The sequence below is a fragment of the Cygnus olor genome, chromosome 11, assembly GCF_009769625.2.
Source record: "Cygnus olor isolate bCygOlo1 chromosome 11, bCygOlo1.pri.v2, whole genome shotgun sequence".
Taxonomy (NCBI): domain Eukaryota; kingdom Metazoa; phylum Chordata; class Aves; order Anseriformes; family Anatidae; genus Cygnus; species Cygnus olor.
Window position 1 is genome coordinate 192,797 of NC_049179.1, and position 20,949 is coordinate 213,745.

Genomic DNA, 20,949 nt, shown 5'->3' on the forward strand with positions numbered 1-20,949 from the left:
GCACCTGAAAGCTCTGATATTAACAAAACAAAACCATTCTTCGGAATTGTTGCTACATTGTTTTTATTTCAAGTTCTTAATTTCACAATTTATTAAAAATATATATGTATATATTTTTTTTTTAAACAGGTATTTCTCAAATTTGGTTTCTGCTCAGACATAGTAACAGTGTAAATTTGTGTTTGTGTTTTTAATTGTGCTGAAGCCAGGATATACTAGCCGACTGATTTCAGTAAGACTTCTGCTAATCTGCAGCCCTCACATTGCTTGCAACTCCTGAACAAAAACTGAATATATAAAAACAGCAAGACCAGGTGATGGGGACGTTCACTTTTTTGTGTGTGTGTGTCTGTGTGTGTATGTGCATTTTAGAAGTACATAAATAATATCATAAATATTTTGTGTGGAGATATTTAGAAGAAAATGGAAGTTTTGCTTTTATGATTATTTTTTATGATTCCTGAAAAATTGAATATTTTTCACATTTTCAGCATGTTTCTATTAAGAATGTGTGGTGATTCTTCTGTTTATTGCAAGAAATGACCATGAACATGCTCTATGTAAGCTACAGTGATTGCTTTGACTGTCAATTTTAATTATCTAAAGTTTAAATATGTGCTGATATGTGTTATCTTAGTTTTTTTTAAGGCATTCTGGTAAGGACAATTCTTACCGTATGTCAGTAGAAAAATGCAAAAGCCTCCTTTGACTTTCGAAGAATTCTTACAGTCTCAAGGTTTGGTGAGTCTGAGTGCTTGTTATTTTAACTACCCATGTGTATGGTGAAGCGAATGTGCAGGAGGTCGTGAGCAAAGCCATGTGAATATAAATATTGAGAATTGAGTTAGAACATAGATTGTATTTCCTAGACCCTCAGGCACTGGAAAATGAGAGGTCTGTAGAAATGGCAAATCTTCAAGAGAGCAACCTTTCTGTCGTTAACTTTCCTTTTTCTCAAAGGTAAACCATGGAGAAAGTTTTTGTCTGCTGTATAGAAGTTTTGTACTGTTGGAATCATGCTTGAGTGATGACACTGACCCAAGCTTTGTTTAAAGTATTTGATTGGTCCACAGCATTACTAACATAACACAAAGTCCTGAGCCCTGAGGCAAAACATTCTGATGAGTATGACAAGGGGAATAGCTAGTTTTGTTTTTTAATGAGCTTTCTTTGTTTTCTTGTACTGATAAGACTGTTAGGAAATCTTTCAATATGACTTTATATTTTGTTAAAGAATTTAATATAATGTGGGTATCAGTGATTCTTCCAAATTACAGTATTTTTGGAGGAAACAGAAAATTCCTTTTGACCTACCTGCATTATTTGCAAATCAAAGCCTCACTCAAAGCCTTTAACTACAGAACTATGAGAAAAATTGATCTTCTGCATCGAACCAAAACTTTTTCTCTTACAGAAACAATGACACAACAATGTGTAAAAATATTTTGACAGGTGGAACATTTCATTATAAGAATTTAATTTTTATTTAAAAGACATGTTTTTAAGAAGAGCAATCTTACATTAAAAAAATGGAAACATTTTAATTTGGGATAACATCAAAACAAAATATGATTAAGTTTTAATTTTCTAACTGGTTTTACTTACCTTTTCCCTTTTTACAGTAAAATGAACACATGTATTAACAGTTTGCTTTCCATTTGATTTGGGGGTGGTAGTGGTGAATAATTTGTCTTGCTGTCCTACTATTATGGTAGAACATATCATTGTCTTTCAGCTGTATTACAGGTTTTAAAAACAGATTGATTACTCTGTATTAACACTTCCTAAGTTATTTCAGGAAAGTAACCAAGTTGATGATTAACTTCAAATGACTACTATTGGTGTCAACAATTTGTTCAAATATTTAAGCTACTAGTTTAAATTCTTTGCTAGACCAAGGAGCAGAGTTTCTTCTTATTCTTCCAAGGCTGTTCTCAACAGATGGAAGGCATTACCGTCCCTTCAGAGAACTTAAATTGCACATGATTTTATTTGTCTGTTTAGAAACATAACAACCCTTTTTTCCTTCAGTTATCTCATTTTCTAACTGAAAAGTTATAGTCTTTTTAATTACTCTGTGTATGCTCTAATGGGCCTCCCTGGCCTATTTCTGTTTTTCTCTCTTTTTGAGATGATATAATCACCTCTGGATGCAGGACATGGGACAGGAGGAAATTGCAGTCTGTGTTAATAATGTTGCCAAAATTAGAAGTTCTTACGAGGTATACATAAAATGCATTTATGCCAGTATTACAAATCTTTATCCAAAATAAATTTCACAGGTTATCTGATTTAATCTTTTCATTTGTATTATATTCAGAAATAACTATTTTTACTATGTACTGATTACAGAAGAGCTGGCCAAGGTGCGTCTCTCTGGATGAGCCTCATTCTTTGGTGGATAAGTTACAAAAAGACTGTTCCTTCAATGCTCTATCTAAGTCTCTGTATGAACATGTTCCGTTGAACATCAGTTCACTCTCAGATTTGGAGAACAGAATAAACTCATGCATCACTGAACTAAAGAAACATGCTGAAAAAATACATTCGTTACAATGTGGACCAGCATATCTAGAGGAACAGCTTATTGACCTTGAACAAAGTAACAGTCATTTTATATTTTTCAAATAGCAACTATAGTTAGAAAATGAGGAAAAAAAATCCTAAGCCCTTTAAAAAGCCTATGTAACTGGTGATTTCTGCCTACTTCTTGGAAACAGTTTGGAGTAATAGCCAAAGAAATTAAGACTGCATATGTAGATATAAATTGTAGATTAACAGCTTGCTAAATTCTAGAAATTTAAGTAAAATAAAATGTGCACATTAGAAATTTTCTAGGTATTATTTAAATGAAAGGCATTTTTCCAGATCATTGTTTTCAGCTTTTCCTCAGTTTGTAAGTGTCAAATTTGTAATTAAAAAAAATCTAATAAGCTAAAGTCCCAGTTCTGCCTAGATCTTATGAACATTTTGTTTCATGCCTAACCAAAGTGACTATGAAAACATGTTTTTCTCCACAGATGTTGGTGTTATAAAGAAAATATGAGACATATAGAAAGATAAAAATAGGTATTTTTAAGCTTTCCAATTATTCCAGTGATGCAGTGGGATGATACAGTGTGTTAAGTTTTATGCATGTACACATTTAGATGTAGATCCAGATATATGAAAAGTCTTTGCCAGATTAAATTTTAATCCAGAAAGTCATCAATCCAGACCCTATTTCTAGCTAAAACTTGCTATTTTTTTTTAAAGAGATTACTTCTGAGCAAACTGATGCAGAAAAACTACTGATTCAGACAAGTGAGATGCAGAAAGTAAAGGTATATTCTTTATTTTTAATTCTATTTATGGGTTAGATGAGAAAGACGAAATTTACAAATCTTTTCCTTAGATCCTGAAGTGAGATTACACTTATCTCTGTATGCTTGTGGGAAAAAGAAAACAAAACGAAACAAAAAACAGCAACAACAAAAAACTTGAAAAATGTTTTTTCTTTGTTATCTCCAAGGATATTTTGTAATATATGTGGCACAAACTTTCAGTTTTAAACCATTGCTCCTAATCTGAAGTAAATTCACATTTCATTGTATGAATTGTCTTAGCTGAAAATATAATTTATATAATTCTGTGAAATAGCATTAATTTTGAATTATGAATTTAAACATTTTTCAGGTTGCCAAATACATTGTTGAAGAATCAAAAGGTATAAATGTAGAGGTGAGCTTTATTACATTAGTTATATTTTTAAAACTACATAGCATTTTGTCTTATGAATATTCTTCAAACTGGAAATCAAAGAAATACCTCTGATACCAAACAAAGGGAAAGAAAACTTTTGAGATTCACTCATTCAGAATTCAGTATCAATTTTTCTAGACTATATGACTTTAGATATATTGCATAATGGAAATTCCACATAGTATAAATATGGCGATTAATATTATTCATTTGACATATTACAGTCACATCTTTGGAGACTAGTGTCTGTGACTTTCCAGTGTGCTAGGTGAGGGATTTGACGGAGAACAAGTGTGTCTCTTGATTGTTTGGAATGTCTCAACCCTGGTAGGTCTTGGTTGTTGGTTGAACTCTGGGCATAATCAGGCATAAATGAGTTCTTATATTTGAATGTGCCTCCCATCATAGGGTGAATAAACATGAGCTTCAGTAATCTCTTGCATCAGTATATTAGCACACAACAATATCTGAATTTATGCTGATGTCTTCTCTCCTGATTTGTTTTTTTTCCCTTTGAAGCCTAACCAAGAAGATCAAGACCACTTTTTTGATAGAATTGCAGAAAACTTTGTGGTGCTTTTTCTTCTTGTTCCCAGGGTGTCTAAAGGTACCTTTTTTTCAGGTAAATGAACACTTACATAGTATTTTCAATGATATATATATAGAGATACTATATTTGGGCTCATAAAACTATTAACACGTCACATAAACGAATTTACATGTAGTCAGTTTGGCAGCATTTGGTACAAAATAGAACTGGAGATACATGCATGTAAGTAGAAGAGAGGAAACAATTAGAAATATTGAGGAAAAGCTAGAAATATCACTTCTTTATCAAAAGTCAAATTTTGGCTCACATAATGTGTGAATAATACAACAATATTAAAAGATGAGATATTTCCAATGTTCTTGTTTTTCATTAACTATTGTGATTAGCTAAATATTAACAAATTAATATACTTAATATGTTATTAATATAATGCTTTATTCTGCATCCTAATTTTAGCCCTAAGCGACTCATTCAAAGTACATAATTTGTTTAAATCAGTGTTGTCTAGCTCAGTCTTAACTGGGGACTTTGACTTATACATTGGCTAAGCAAATTATTGAGAAATGCATTCCCTTACTGATGATACAGTTGCCTAAAGTTTCACAGAAGTAATAAAAGGTTGTACTATTTTTTTTAGCAGAATGGCTTTGCAATTACTATACTTCACTTTAATATTTTTACATTAACTTAAAAAAATGTAATATGAAAGCTCTTCTTGTCGCCTGGGTAGATACAGTGTTATTCTTATTTTGGTAGGTGTATCCTGACTGTTTGTCATAAGTCATCTATGTCACGTTCTGCGAAGTGTTTCCTGAATCCATTGAAAGTTTTGATGATGATTTTAAGGATGGGTTGGTAGACTTAATTTTTCAGTGGATATCAGGTACTGGTAGTTGGTTTTTTAATTTTTTTGGTTGGTTTTAATTTTTTATGAGACATATTTTGTCCAGGCCACCAGATGTACATTTCAGTGAGAATCTAACGCTTTTTTCCCTAGTAATGGTATACATATATAGAAAATTCAGTACTGGGAATACTATTGTCAAAGCTGCCAGTCTGTGCCCAGGTGATAATGTTGATAATAGCACTGATAACAATATCTTATTTTTGATTATTGGTATATAAATGTGAATAAACAGTGTAAAATAGTAGCCTGGAAAGAAGACAAAGAATCTGAGCTGGCTATCCATGGCATTATTTCTCTTTCTAGTTTAAGAAAAAATAAAACTGGATCTGACATTTCAAAGTGTTTTTGGCAAAACCATGTCAAACAAAGTACGTAACCTACTTTAAACTATGCTGTATAAATGTCTTGGCAAAGCTGTTTAGTATTCTATTGTCTGAATGCAGCTGATACTGTGGAAGCATACTACATTCTAATTATTTATTTGCATAGCGAGATAAGCTGGACTGGACCTTCCAGTGTTCAATAATGAGGAAGTCTTGCTGAGAATGTGAGACGTTTCATAGAACCTGCTTGTCTTTCTCTCTGTCTATCATGATACAAACTACCTACACTTTTGGAAATGTTCCTGTATAAGATGATTGAGAATTAAATATTTTCTCCATTAAATGAAGCTATTTCAAGGGCAAAGTTAAATCTGAAAGTCCAGCCCCCCTTATTCATGTTGTATTAGAACTATATGAGCTCTGATGTCTCTGTCTTTCAAAGCTTGTATGTCTCAAAGTTTGAGTGGATAGGAATTGATAATCTCTGTAGAGCTGGTGATTATCAGGATGATGCTGAAAAGAAAGTACTCTATTTTTAAGATTATATATAGTCTGTAATCCAGCCCAGTCATTGCTTTACTGCAGTGACTCTGTTCCGGAATAGCTCTTTTAGCTGTAAAAGTGCTTAACTATTGCAGAATTATCCAGCAAGGATATAATCGTATCTGGAGACATAGCTTATAATTGAACTGATGAATGCAGATTTAATTTCACTGCTTTCTTTATGATATTCTGTAGGAGAAATATTTTGGAAGAATCTATGGTAAGCACATAAATGCAGTCAGGATACAAGTCTTAAAATTCAAGCCCTAAGAAAAACTGTACTAATTACCAGAAAAGCTGCTGAACATAGTGATCATAGATATATATATATTTTAGTTAAACAGAAGACTAGGAGATCATTCCTTGATCTCCCTATAGAAAAAACTGTCAGTTTGTATAAATATTCTTACAGTGCTCTGACTGTACCTATACTAGAAGCTTCTCTTGCAATAGTATTGTGATTAAATATCTGTATTTACTGTCTTAACAGTAAGAGTTTATGATTCTTAGATTGTATATGTTACTTAATATCCATTCCAAAACTTAGATTTAGAGCAGATTTCTATCTTCAGTGCTCATTTATTCAGGTTTCATAACAATGTGGAATTCATTATCTTGTGTGTTGAAGCTGATTGACAAATGCAATAGAAATATGTTTTTGAAGTAGACACAAAATACAAAAATATTTTCTCAAAACCTTTCTCTATGTCAGTCACTGTTTCTTGGGCAGAATTTTCTTTTTAGTTACAGACAGGGAAAATTATGTATAGACAAAAATACCCTGAAAAATCTAATTTAGAGAAGGTTTATATATTTCAAGGTTATGTGCACCAAACCTCAAGTGGGCTTTTAACTTAGAAGAGCTGGATAAACCCGCAGTAGAGTCTGTAATGTGTAACCACTATAAAGAGATAATGGACAGAATTAACCAAAATTTAGTCAGACTGAAAACAAAACAAAACAACAACAACAACAACAACAACAAACCCCCAAGAAACTAGAAGACTATTGCTATGGCAGAGATTCTGTATCTGCATGAAATTAATAGTGTGGGAGCTGTGCAAAATTCTACTGGAATGAATTCTGAAAACCACCGAGTAAAGTAAATTATGTATTGCTGCCAAAGTAATTCACAACCTCACCAAAAAATATGCAAATGTATTAAATTACTGAAATTGGAACAACCACTAAATACAGATATTTGTTCATGTGCAAAACCAAGCAGAAGTAGAAAGGAGATAGCAAAATCTGTCCATAAGAATGCTGGTTTACTTTAAATATATGACTATATTTCAGTTAAATAGGCATGGCTCCTAGGCTTAAGGTTGAGCATGGGCATAAAAATTTGAACATTGGAGTCAGGAAAGAAAATAATTTTAATTTAATTTGGAAAGATTCATAGGGTAATTTTCAAAAATAACACCAACATTTTTCTAAATTTAATTTTTGTTTTCCAGGTCTGAAACCAAGGAAATGTGTATGGGAGAAATGGAATCTTGAGAGCTTTAAGGCTACCACAGTAAATCCTAATAGTGAAGGTGCTACTGCTAACATACAGGCTCGTGGATCTGCCAGTTCCGCAGCAGCCTGTAAGTCTTGTAAACATTTTTTATCTCATAATGCATGTTACTTTGTGAATATTGGAATGTAACTTATAGTAGATTGCAAAATCTAACTGTCAACATAAATTACTAGTAATAATTTCATTTTATTTTGCACAGAATCAAAATGTCGTAGCGATTTATGATAAATAGTGGATCAACTCTAAGCATATATCCTCCCGTATACTGACACTTGTATTTTATTGTAAACAATTTTACAAGGTATTTAAAGAAGCTGCTGATGCTAAGACTCATCTAGTAAAATCTGATGGTTTCAATTGGTCATGTCCTCTACTACTAATGACTTTTGCTTTTTTTCCTATTCCTTTCTCTGGCTGCTGGCTCTCACTTTCATTGTCTTCCCCTTTGTCTTCCCCTTTGCCTTCCCCTTTGCCTTCCCCTTTGTCTTCCCCTTTGTCTTCCCCTTTGTCTTCCCTGTCCTGGTGGACCGGATCTATGGCTGTATTATTCTTTGATATTAGACCGCTGTTTTTTCTCACTACTTCTGTATTAACATCTTATCTCAAGCTTTTTGTGCTGATGCTTCTAGCTTGCTCCCTTTTGGAACATGTGATCCGACGCTTTATTTCTTCAAGTTGGCTAGATTCTTCTATCATATTCCCCATGTCTAAAGTTTCTATTTTCCTTCTGGCAGCTACAGCCATTGTTTTAGGCTACCAATCTTCTCTTGCTACTTTTAGTCTTCCTTCTGCCCCAACTTTTCCCATCTTTGCCTTTTTTTTCCCCCTCCTTTTTTTCATGGGCTCATCCTAATTCTGGATTTAGATCACTATCCAATCACCAAGGTAAGGAAACCTTATTTTTGTTGCAAAATAATTCAGATGAAAACTCATAAATTTCCATCAAAGGTATCATTTAAGGCAGTGAAGTCTGAGATTCTTTGGTTTTGCATTTTCTACTGTATAATTGGCTATATAAAATGGAAATATTCATAGCCAGTCTTAAAGTTAAGCTGAAGAATGGTTTTAGGAATTCTTTAGTGATGGAATCTACCTGAATGGGCTAAGATATCTCTGTGCAAATTTTTTCCTGCTCCCCAGCCTCTATCATTTTCAATGATATTACACTGACAAGTTTTCTTTAAAGTTATATTAAACGTTTAAGAAAAGGTAGTGGTTTGTACTCGTTAACGTTTAGGAGAGAAAGTTTGGAACATGCTGTACTCAGGAAACCTTGAATTAGTGAAATTCTGTGGACATGTAAGAGACAGGGAAGTGTTCTAGTGTGTGCCATCATTCCCACAAAGCTTTCTCTTGTAATGTAGATGTAAGAGAACTGTGTGGATTTTTCCTAGTGGAGTGGGCTATCTAAGCAACAAGGAGAGTTGCTTGAGAACTATCTGAAGGATTTGGCCTCTACAAATTACAGCTTTGTAGAATCTTTGTATGGATTGGCTACATACACCTGTGGCTTAATAAAGTGAACAATTTCGCTTTCACTTATATATTGTCTGTTAGCTTTCCTGAATCATTTTCCTTTTTTACTTTAGTAGTTCTTCTCAAGTACAATTGGGAGAAAATAAAACAAAACAAAACAAAAACTGCTGTTTCTTTTAAATTGAAAGTCTGTGCTACTTTCATCAAGTTGCGGTCTTGAAAGGAAATTCTTGTTTACCAAATCCATTTCTGGTGTGTTGTTCCATTTGCAGTACAGTTTTTAGAAACAGAAATGTATCTATGTTGTTGAAGACAATTGTCAGAGAAACATTTGGGTATAAAATAAAATATGCTTTTACAAAACCTAAAACCAGTGGAAACATCTGCATGACTTATAAATTCCAATGGTTTTGTTCTGGTATAATCATATTTCCTTTGCCCTTTGAACCTTATAGTACTTTGCTAGTATATGAAAACAACAATATGAAACTGAGTAGAAAGTGATTATTTGTGGAGCAGGTTCAATAAATCAGCTCAGCTGTTGATTATAATAATACTTCTAGCCTGAGGTTGTTTTAATGGCAATAATTTTTGAAGTCACTGAAGCTATTGTGGTGTTAATGCTTCTCTCCAAAAGAAGATAGAATGACTTGTTTTTTCCTATGAAAATAAAATAAAAGGGAGCAGCCTTACTATTTTAGCTCTTCCTATTAATATCCTGTTCTGTGCTCTACCACATTGCTTTAGGCTTGCAGGACGCTCTCACTTTTGTTTAATAATCTCTTGTTCTCACTTATGACTGCTGAGAAGCTTCTTGCTTTCCCAGATCCTCTCTGTTGCCTAATTTCCAGTGAGATCAATAGGAATTGGTTGTATAGGCAAGTTAGCTATCTTACACAAGAATTTAGTGTCTTACACAAGAATTGAGTGTCTGTGGTTTCCACGTTCTCTTTCCTCTGGAGGTTGCATGTAGTGTTCCTGTACTGTGCAATACACATATTACTATGTTCCTGTACTATGCATACACAGCAACTCATTTAGACGTAACAAGCTAGCCTTGTTAGCTAGCGTGAAAACAGACAACAATCTGGCTGTGACAGAATGGTGTCCTGGACGGTGACAGAAATGCGAGTCTGGGTAGAAACTCAGCAACATCCTCTTTGCTGACTAGAGCCCTGTTGAGATTATTATGGCGATGTAAAACTAGTGTGGCCATATTTTTTAATGTATTAGCAGCACATATCAGACTTGTACCTCTTTTTCTTATGTAGGGAATAGGACATCGAGAGTGACTTGCTTAAAGTTATATGAGAAATCTGTAGCAGAACCAAGTTTCAAAGGTTGGTAGATGAATCATAACTCAGCAGCCACTAGCCAATGACTTGCTTTATGTCCATCAAAACTGGTGCTGTCCAAGGTAATAGTAAATGGTGTTTATGCGTAGACAACCTGTTGTAACTGTGAAGGGAGTCTGTCCTGAGTTCTGACTAAATCTATAGCATGTAACATTATTATAAAAAAAAAAAAAAAAAGCAAAAGCAACATGTTTATAGTGGGAATGTGGACATGAAGATAATACTGAATTAGGTAGAATAGAGAGGGTGATCATTGCCCTGGAGTACTGCATCCAGTTCTGAGCTCCCTAGGACAAGGGAGACATGGACCAAAGAGAGACAATGAAAGGTCACATAGATGATAAAGGGACTGGAGCATCTTATATGAGGAAAGGATGAGAGAACTGGCACTCTTCAGCCTGGAGAAGACAAGGCTTCTGGAGGATTTTATCAATATTTATAAAAACCTGAAGGGAGTGTGCAAAGAAGCTGGCTCCAGGCTCTTCAATGGTGCCCGGTGTCAGGCAGTGGGCACAAACTGAAACACGGGATGTTCTGCCTGAACATCAGGAAGCACTTCCTTATTGTGTAGGTGACAGAGCAATGGAGCTCTCCTTGGGGTCTCCCTCCCTGAAGATCTTCAAAAGCCCTGTGGACATGGTTGTGGGCAACCTGCTGTAGTGGGGGCGTTGGGCCAGATGACCTCCAGAGGTGCCTTCCACCATGCCTCAACCATTCTGTGATTTTGTGATTCTGTGTTGGACTTCAGTCTGAAAACACTGTAAACTTTATGTGACAAGCATATGCATCTTCATTCAAAGTAATCTTCTTTCCTGGTTACTGCTGAAGGAACATTATTCTCATCAGGAAGTAATTTCCTCTGAGTTGAGTTCTTTTTTTCCTCTCTGTGTTATGAGTCAAACTTGTCAAGTGCTGGGCCTCTTAGTAAAAGCGTTTCCTAACAAAACAAACCAATATTGGTAAACTAGGATCTGCCTTCTAAACAGAATTGAAGGAAATAGTCTTCTTTATTTAGGTCTGGAAAGTAAGCAGTTACAGAATTTCACTGTCTGGAATGAGATTTACAAGTTAGCTTTCCTTAGCCAGGTATTGCAAAGCTATTTACAGAGCTCAAGTTTTAATACTTGGTAGCTTTAATGCTTGATTGTTTGACAATTTTTATAATTAAATTCTGCAACTGTATTTTATGTAAGACTGTTAATTTAAATATACACTGCTAAAAAGCTTTTTCAGAAATTTTACTATCTGAATATCATTAAAGTTAATAAAACGTCATGTTAAAATATTTTCCCTTCTGAGTTTCTGGTTTAAAGACAGTCCTAATCTTCTGCTAACAGCACAGAGAAATTGATTTTTTTCTCCTAATAAGTTCAGCTTCCTTCCTGTTTTAAATAAAAATTTAAATAACTGTTAACATTTTAAAACTCATCTAGTGATGTAAATAGTTGAATTTTTGGTTCTTGTTATTAAATGTTAATATAAAAAGTATAATAGTTACGTATGAGTATGTATCTCTACTCTGATGAGGAGATTTTCCCTGATTTTGTGAGAATCAACTAACCTGTCACTTTCATTTTCTACATATGTTAAACGTTATGAAATTTGTATGTTTTTAAAAAAAATATTGAGGAGTTAAATTACATAGTCTTATGAAATGTTTAGACCACTCAAATACTGGTTGTTGAGTGTGAAATGCTGTTGTTTCCTTATTACTTTATTGATTTAATGTGAACTTAAATTTTGCTCCACCTTATTTATAAAGAGAATGCCTCTTTTCTTCAGAAAGTCATTTAAAATGTAGGCAAGTGTATTTCAGTTATTACCAACTTCATTAATCATTTAGTAATCTGATTATTGCAGATGACATGCATGATGTTGGTTTAAAGTACAGAAAAGTACAGATACAGAAAACTAAACGTGAGACTGTATGTACCATATCACATCTTTTAAAGGTCATGGAAATTGTCCAGTTGTCATTATCTCTTGTTTTATGGAATGTATTTACACCACTTTGCATACCTATAAAGGTATACAAATTATTACAGATCTACTACAAGGCAAATATGTAATTATCTTCCTAACATAGAAAACATGTTTTATGTAGTTGCTCAAATAGGTTGAATTGTTGAATTCTATATGGCTATTTTAAGAAAAATAACTTTCATCTAGAATCATGGGCTTATTTGGGTTGGAAGGATGAGAGAGGTCGCTTTGGTCAATCTACTGCTCAAAGCGGGGCCCACACTGAATTCAGACCAATTTGCTTAATCTTTATCCAGTCAGGTCTTGAAAGCCTCCAAGCATAGAGATTCTGCGGTCTTCTGTAAGATTCCCCAAGTGAGATTAGCTCATTTCTGTGTCACAGAGTATTTATCAACACTAATGGAAAAGATAAGAAATAAGAAAAACCTTGTTAATTAAAATTCAGAGCCTGTGTAATGGAACAGTTTCTGGGAAATGTGAATAGTTGTTGAAGGTAGCTAAATAGAATGGCTGTTTAAACCACAGGAGTTTATATTTCAGTTCTGAAACACAGTCTATTTATACTTTGTAATATCTGTGGTAAACAAACAAACAAACAAGCTAGGTTAAAACCAAGGTATCTGTAGCAATAACAAAGAAATTACAGTGTACAATGGTTTTTGTATACCATTTTCTTTGGGTTTTCTTGAACTTTTAGTGTTATAAAGGTTAATGCCAAATCATATCCCCAAAGGTATATCTGTTTCTTTTCATTTTACCTCCCATATGGTATATTGTGTGATGGAAGTTGAGACTGGATCGTAGTATAATTGATATGAAAGGCTTTTATGGGGATTTCTGACATCTATTTGAATAATACTTGTTAAACTCTAGTAGAATCTCTCCTTTGTTTTATTCATCCTTATCTTTTAATAGTTTGCTACTGTTGGTCATCGCTATGAACATGCTCTCTTTTTAGCACTAGACCCTTTTTTATGGAGGCAGCTGAAAATTTATTTGCTTCTAGAAGAGATTTTCTAAGTTAAAAGTACTCTGAAAATTGATCGAGATGATCTGATCCAGCTTTTCTGTTCACCTTTTCCATGAGATACTGGAATAAAACAAACAAGGATATGTCCTAACCTTTAAGACTGTTTGTTCAAAAGTTGAAAGAAATTTCTTAGTTTCTTTGATAGTACAGCCTTGTGTTCAGTGAGTAAGTAATAGATAAACTGGCAAAAGCATAGTGAAGCTTTACAGATGTAGCTGTGTTGACAATTTTTTCTGCGCAGACTAGTTTATATCTACACTTTGATGTTTGATATTAGCAAGTCAAAAATCGCAAATAATTTCCAAATCACGGTATCTGTTAAACAAGTACTTGTTAAAAAGTACATATTTGTTAAAGAGAATTGTTGCAGACAGTTTTGCTGGAGTGCAGTTACAAAGAAAGTGACTTGATATGTAGAAAAAAAATGGTTGGCTCTTGTCACTTGTAATGAAAAGTAGAGCGTATAAATCCATTGGTAATTGACTTGACTCCATCCCAAATTTGTAGTGATCATCCAGCAGCTGTTTTAGCTAAGTTTTGGTGATCTTTAAGCAGAAATTGCAATACCAAGAAAACTTGTAGGCAAACTGAACAGGATGAAACGATGTAACTCTTTAGTCATGTAGGGCTTAGCTGAACACTTTAATAGCTAGAAAAGTAAAATGTCTCTTCTTCATCAGGTCACATGGATCTTGGCTGAAGGTTCAGATCAGTTATACAGGCTCTTACATAGTTCTGTACTTGTGAGTATAGGTTCCACCATTTGAGGATTTATTCAGTACCTGTTGCAACTATCTTTTACCTAGTATAACTCTGAGCTTGCTATTAAATTCAATTAGCATGAGCATGTGGCGAAGATTTTTTACGTTTTTGCATTGTTTCCTTTGAGATGTCCATTGTGCGATTTGCTGCAGGCTGTCATTTTTGTCTGCCATCCAATGTATGTTGGCAAGAGGGTTGTGTACTAGACTTTGTGTCTGGTCACAGTAGAAAATTCATGCATCTCAGCCAGACCATTTTGTTATTCCTTTAGAATTAAAAGCATATGAAACAGATGCAGCTTAATAAGTTTTTGTTTCTTTTTTATAAATAACATTTAAATAACTTAAAACAATAAAGTTCAAATACAACTTAAAATAAAGTTTAATACTGTAACAACAGAAAAAGCATGTATAAGGATGAAAAAAACAAAAACAAAAACAAAACATTAAAAGCTGTATGCCCTAACAGGAATTATAAAAACGATAGGATATGTTACATAAAATACCTTAATATGTCTGAATTTTTGCTTCATCGTTATATAAAATGTTACTTTGTGAAAAGTGAGATGAAGTACATTATTTATTCCTATTCTTATTTTACATACACTATTTTGAAACATCTTTTAGAGCAGCATTAAGTATTTGTTTCATTAATAGATAGGAACATTTTGTAGTAGAGTAAACTTTTTTTTTCCAAACTAACTCTTTTATCTGAATACAACAATAGACATTTACAAGATTATATATTTTTCTGATCATATAGTTTATGTATAGGATATCAGTTTCTTGGGGGAAGTATTTAAAATACTGCTCAGCCTCCACACTTACTATTGACTTGATAATCTGACAACTCATTCCAGCAGCCTTAAAGTCTGACATATTTTACACAACATTATCATCTGCTTATTATTATTATAGCAGCCATATTTAAGAAGCAGATAGGTTTTTTTAATTATTTTATTTTTTTTAAATAAAATATTATCAGATAATCAAGTCATGACTTATTCTTCAGGGTAAATTAATTTAAGAAACTACCCAGTTAAAATGACTAAGATAATGATTGTACAACTCTTTAGAATTCTTTACAGCTTTTAGTTAGCAAATCTGGTTTTGTGTATATTTTCAAATCTTTTCCATGTAGTCTCTTAAAAATAAACATAAATGCGCAAGTCCAGCTTGTTCAGTTTCTCAGTAGTATTCCAGCCTCTCTTGATACCTTGTCAAATAGTCTTCTTTAAAAATAATCTTCCTGCTGGAACTAGTTCTTTATAGATCATGTTTGATTAGGATATTGCCAGAGGAAGAAAATGGGATGCTCTGTGTTCTTTCTTTGTTTTTTTACCTTTCATAGGAACACCTTTATGGTTTAGTGTAACAAACATCTCTTTTCCTTTGTGTGTCCATTTTGCAGAAGCATATGTATTATAATGGTTTTCTTCAATTAGTTCTATGAAGTTGCAATCCTCATTGCATACTTTCTGTTGAGAGTAAATAATTTAGAGTAAAATAAGTACACGTGTTTCTTAAAAAGAATCATACAATAATTAGATTGGGGAAGATGGGAGAAGAATATGCATCATACAATCCACATATTAGTATTATTAGCATATATTAATTGAATAAGAATGCTAATTAAATAATAATATTAGTAGTAATATTAGTTACTTAAGTAACTTTGGAAAATGTTACTTTTACTTCAGGATAAGTAACTTTGGCTTTGGAAATCTGAGCATTGGATACTATAGCTTTGTATATTCCCCATTAATATTTCACATTTTTAAAAAGTATACAAACTCTGATCACTGATTTTTTAAGTGGGCATGAAAGTTAGGTATGTGTTGGGTACATTTTAAGATGTTAGAAATTTATTTTATACAAACTGTATTTTATACAAAGTATTTCATACAAAGCTGTAGGTGCTACAGCTAAAAATATGTTTTTTAAAGATCGCACATGATGATTGTTGGAAAAGTCTGCATGATTGTTAGATGATTGAAGAGAATTTAGCATCCATACCTTTCCATAGAGTCTTCCTGACTTGTTCATTGCTAGAAAGTATTCACTTTCCACTCCTTTGATTGCCACTATTCCAACTGCCACTGTTCTGATTTCTAGAATACCTGCAAAGTTACACAGTAAGGACTGTAAAATGTCTGTTTATTCTCTAGTCAATTTATAAGATTTATTTAAATTAATATACTTCTGTGCTTATTGAAAATCCACATCAATAGTTCTTAGAAAACAGAAAAAACATGTATTTATTCATGTGAAGAAAGGGCTAATTTTTTTAAATCTTCTTTATGAGATCACATCTGCATACGGCCACTTAAAAATTATATGATAAATTTTAAATGTCTACTGAAATTGCCATGTTAATATAAGCAACATTTATATTTTCAAAGATCCATTGTATCTTAGAATTTATTATACTCAGGATTCATTTGGAAGAATTATATACATAGCCATCAGGGTTCACAGAATTTGTGTAAAGCCTTGATTTTGAAGACTGGTGTAGCTATATCACCGCCTTGAACAAGTGTAAACCTTAGAACTTGCAAGTGATAGAAAACAGACCACAGTGACTTAAATAAGATGAAGTATTTGCTTGACCTTTGTATGCTTTTATGACTGATAGAAATGGCAAAGTTACCTGTATTTGAAAATAATTAAAAGTTTCACCAAGAACTTATTTATTCAAAAACAGAAAACATTTGGTGTTTTTCTATAAATTTCTATAAATTACTTTATTTTCACGTGGATGATGTATATCTGCAACACCTTTCTATAGTTCCTACAATAGGTATAAGTTACCTGCAATATAAAAGTATATTTAGGTTAAAAAAAAAAAAAAAAAGACAGAAAAGGCAGGGAGTTGGTACATGGTATTAAGGAATGCCAGGTTGTCTTCAAGCTTAAATATTATTATTTTTTGTTTTAAGCAATAGTTTAGAATTATACTTGTGAGGAAGGGGGAGCAAGAGAGAGTGGTGTTAGTTTGTCACCTGAAAGATGACCTTCCTTCCAAAGAAAACATTTCCTTTCTTTCTCTTTCACTTTTTTATTGACTCATTACAGCTACCACATACGATTTTTTTTCATTAATTAGTTTGTTGTTTTGTTTTGTTTTTTTAAAGGCATGAATATTGCTGGTATTTCTCTTTCCCTATATTTTTTTACTATATCCTATTGTCCTTTCCTTTCTCTTCTGTTCTGTTTTGCTTTTCTTCCTTTTCCTTGGTATTACTGATGTATCAGTCCTAGCTTATTGCTTACTCTTGGTGTGTCCCCTGCTGGGCATTCATCCCTCTGAACACATTTACTTCTTCATGCTAAGCCAAATTTAAGTAAAGCTTTCAGAATTCCTTGACAAGTTCCACTCTGCTGCAGGCCTAGCAACAATTCTTAAAAAGGGCATTTTCTAACTGAAACTTACAAAAATTATATTAACTTTCATTTAAATTTCTCTTTAGAGAAACCACAGTGAGGCTGAAAACCAGATGAACATCTGCATCTAGCCAAACAAAGAACATAAGAGTGGAAGGGATCTCTGGGTCATCAAGTCCAGTGCTCTGCTAGCCTGGGAATTGCATCAGATAATTCTCTTTTCATAAACTTTGCCAATACTAAATTGGAGTTGTTATTTCTTTGCCCCCAGTGTTTCCGCCAAAGGCTGTTCCAGAGTTTGATTTATTTTAATGGCTAGAGACTCTGTAGTAATTTGCAATCTGCATTTTTTCAGCGACAGTTTATATCCATTTGTTCTTCTGCCTGTGCTGGCCATTATCTTAAGGAGAGTTTTTTTTTTTTTAAGTCTGTGTTTGAATTTTTTATTTATACAGAACTAAAAAAATGAAAGATTCAGAATAACTTTGTAAAACAAGTCATGCTAATAGAAACCGAGTTTCCTTCAGTAAGCTGCTGTTGGCTGAAGTTACAGAAGTAAGAAATACTACTACTTTCAAAAAGGAAATGCCAAAAGCTTTTGCCTAAAGCAATATTATTATTAGAGTTTTTATATTTTTTTAGCTTTTTTTGTTTTTTTTTTTTGTTTTTTTTAATGAAGTGGAAGTTGACATACTACTTGTAGGAATTACTATATTTTGGTTTGGGGTACTTGTTTTTTCTGCTTTATTCTCATCCAAAGATGTTTTTAGGTCTTTTAATGGCACTTCTCTAAGGTGTTCTCTCTGTGCATCTTTCCATAGTTTAGTGAGGGAACATGACATGAACTCTCCAATATATATGTAACATAAAAAATGTTGTACTATTAGCAAAGTTAAAGACCAAGAAAAGAGACCATAAGGAGTTCAGTGGAAATATTGCTTGTGTACTTGTGATTCTCTTCACAGAATGCTCTGGCCTATCACAAGAAATGCAAGTACTCGTTTTTCTGTTCCCAGATCTAGATCATGTCTCTTCTGTTGTGTCTTAATCAATCCTCGAAGGAGAAACTACCATGAATTTTTCCTTTCCAGCAAAGCATTTTTGTGATTTAGGTCTCTCAAGCAGCGTCTCACATGCACTTTCTTACTTGATGTTCAAGTGAATCATCACTAAGTTCCTCATTCTATTTTAAGGCATGCGACCCAAGTTACTTAGCAATAAGACAGCATATTGTAAGTCCCCTTTTCTTCTTCTTGAGTCTCTGCCTCAGTAATTCTGTTCCTTTCAGAAATGTAGAACTACTACAATTAATTATATTTTTAAATAAAAGCGTATAGGAAATTGAAATATTTCTAGGAAACTTTGGGAAAAGTATGACATTACGGTGTATTTATAACTGTGATAGCTGATATTAACTGAGAATTTCATTAGTGATCTTTCAGTATATAGTCTTTTGTGTGGAACTCTCTTGTTCTGTTAATTACAAAGCGCCATCATGTACATAAATGAGGTCAAAATGCCTTCCTTTACGTACAGAAGCTATAGAGACTTTTACGGTTGAGAAGTCATATACTGGAAGTTTCTTAGTTTATCTGTATCAGCATTTCTTGTATCACATACGTAAATTTCTCATCCAATATTGAAGGTCTCCCACCAGGAAGAATAATATTTGAGTAATATTAAATTTAATACGGACAGAGCTTTCACTACTTTAACATGGTGCTTCTGAACATACTAGATTCATAAGGTAACCAGCTATTTCCTCTAGACCTATTATGCACTGCATACTTTCTCAAAGCACAAGTTCTTTGATGAAATAGTTAAAGGAATCTTTAATACTTATTAACAAGATACTATCACTGTGAAACTTCTAAACTCCTTTTTAATACTCAGCTTGATTTAAACACAGCACAAACATTGAGTTTAAAGAGATGTGCATAATGGAAATCATTGTCTCTTCAAATTATAATTTTATAATGTATTTAAATATAAAAATGAGCTTTTATATTATTAATAATTTTATCACTAAAGCAGGGAATTGCTAGAGAATATACCAAAGAATAAAATATAAAATCCCTAAAACAGAGAAAGTAATTTGTATTTGTCCTTCCTCATTTAATTTTCATTCAGAATCTGTATTAAGCCAACATATCACATTATATTACACCATACGGCATTGTAGTCGCATTGGTCTGTCTTTATTTTGTATGTGTTCCTGATACTCCATTACTACAAGAAAAATTACATAATAGTAAAGAGACAGTACTATTTTTTTATTTTTATTTTTATTTTTTTTGCAAATAGGAACCTAATATGTCAGTAGGTGTCAAGAGGTAATAAATCTGTTCAACCAGAGTTTTGGTCAACTACCAATATTTCCTGTTTCTTCTGTCTGTTCTGTATCATCTGCTACTGGTGATTCTTGCCAACAGGATGTGGGGCTAAATTAAATTTGGATCTGAGCTGATATGGTTATCCTTATATTCTTAGTGTATACGTTTCATAATACAGTTTTGACTGTTACATTCAGCCAAGTCTGTGAATAAGATATTTTTATGAGGTCTTTTCAGGTTTTCTTTCGTTCTTCTTCTTTTGTTTTAAACTCTCCTTTTTTCCTCTTTTTTTTTTTTTTAAATTCTGTACCATTATTAAGTCTTTAATGGGACTCTACAGTAACGACATTTAGTTTACTGGGAAGTAACCTAATAATCTCATTTTTCTACAAATGCAGGAAGATCTTTGATTCTGAGTAACTGATAGTTTTAAAATTAGCAACAAAATATCAGTATACTCTAAAGATTAGCTTTATTAGCTTTGCGAGGATGGTAACCTGAGTCAAGCAAATCTCTCCAAAGCTAAAGAGTGCTTTTTCTAATACACCATTTTTAACTGCCCTTAAGACATGAATTTACATGAATGAAAACGTATTACTTTCATTGCTCCTCTGCTATGAACACTGTAGCTGACCTTTAAGTCTTCATGCTTAATTGTAGTTAGCTGGTTGACTGGAAGGAAGTAAATCTCTGTATCCACAGAAAAATGATAATAGAAGTAAACCAGTAAACCTACTACATCATGTAACATTTGTAGGCACTTTTACACCTAAAGGGTATACACCACACAAATAGAAAAAATACTAAACTGGCTTATATGCGGGATTTATCTTTGTCAGTTTCTAAATGTTTATGTAGCATCAGATTCTTCGGAGAAATGACGAAGAACTAAAATGTACAGTCAGAAGACCTTGTAAGGATAACCTCTTCTCCTCAATGTAATAGTATACAATTCATTGTCATATTTTAGCAAGTCCATTCTTAGATGCTTCCTTTTGAAGTAAAAAGTTCTCATCCTTTTAATCTCTATTCATGAAAAAG

General features: G+C 33.0%; 2 protein-coding genes across 7 annotated transcripts in view; one reads left to right on the plus strand and one right to left on the minus strand.

Moving 5' to 3' along the window:
• The first annotated feature begins 442 nt into the window (after nucleotides 1–442).
• FAM227B (family with sequence similarity 227 member B) lies at nucleotides 443–18,151 on the plus strand. Of its 4 annotated transcripts, XR_005823495.1 has the most exons (9): nucleotides 443–741; nucleotides 2,132–2,222; nucleotides 3,021–3,069; nucleotides 3,256–3,323; nucleotides 3,676–3,720; nucleotides 4,261–4,363; nucleotides 5,048–5,174; nucleotides 7,522–7,653; nucleotides 17,662–18,151. XR_005823495.1 is itself a non-coding variant. In XM_040570685.1 (8 exons), the coding sequence occupies exons 1-6, from the start codon at nucleotides 691–693 to the stop codon at nucleotides 5,056–5,058; spliced, it is 528 nt and encodes a 175-aa protein (XP_040426619.1). In that variant the 5' UTR covers nucleotides 443–690; the 3' UTR covers nucleotides 5,059–5,174; nucleotides 7,522–7,653; nucleotides 17,662–18,151. The 4 variants fall into 4 exon arrangements, 1 of the variants encoding a protein (XP_040426619.1); XM_040570685.1 differs by lacking the exons at nucleotides 2,132–2,222; nucleotides 3,021–3,069 and adding an exon at nucleotides 2,353–2,602; XR_005823493.1 differs by lacking the exon at nucleotides 443–741 and having other exon boundaries at nucleotides 1,586–2,222.
• FGF7 (fibroblast growth factor 7) overlaps nucleotides 14,560–20,949 on the minus strand; it is a 29,247-nt gene continuing 22,857 nt past the window's right edge. For all 3 annotated transcript variants that reach the window (XM_040570683.1, XM_040570684.1, XM_040570682.1), the window contains exons 3-4: nucleotides 16,208–16,311; nucleotides 14,560–15,669 (exon numbers count right to left, since the gene is read on the minus strand). In XM_040570683.1, coding sequence (XP_040426617.1) covers nucleotides 15,475–15,669; nucleotides 16,208–16,311 — 299 coding nt within the window. In that variant the 3' untranslated portion in view covers nucleotides 14,560–15,474. The remainder of the gene's footprint in view (nucleotides 15,670–16,207; nucleotides 16,312–20,949) is intronic.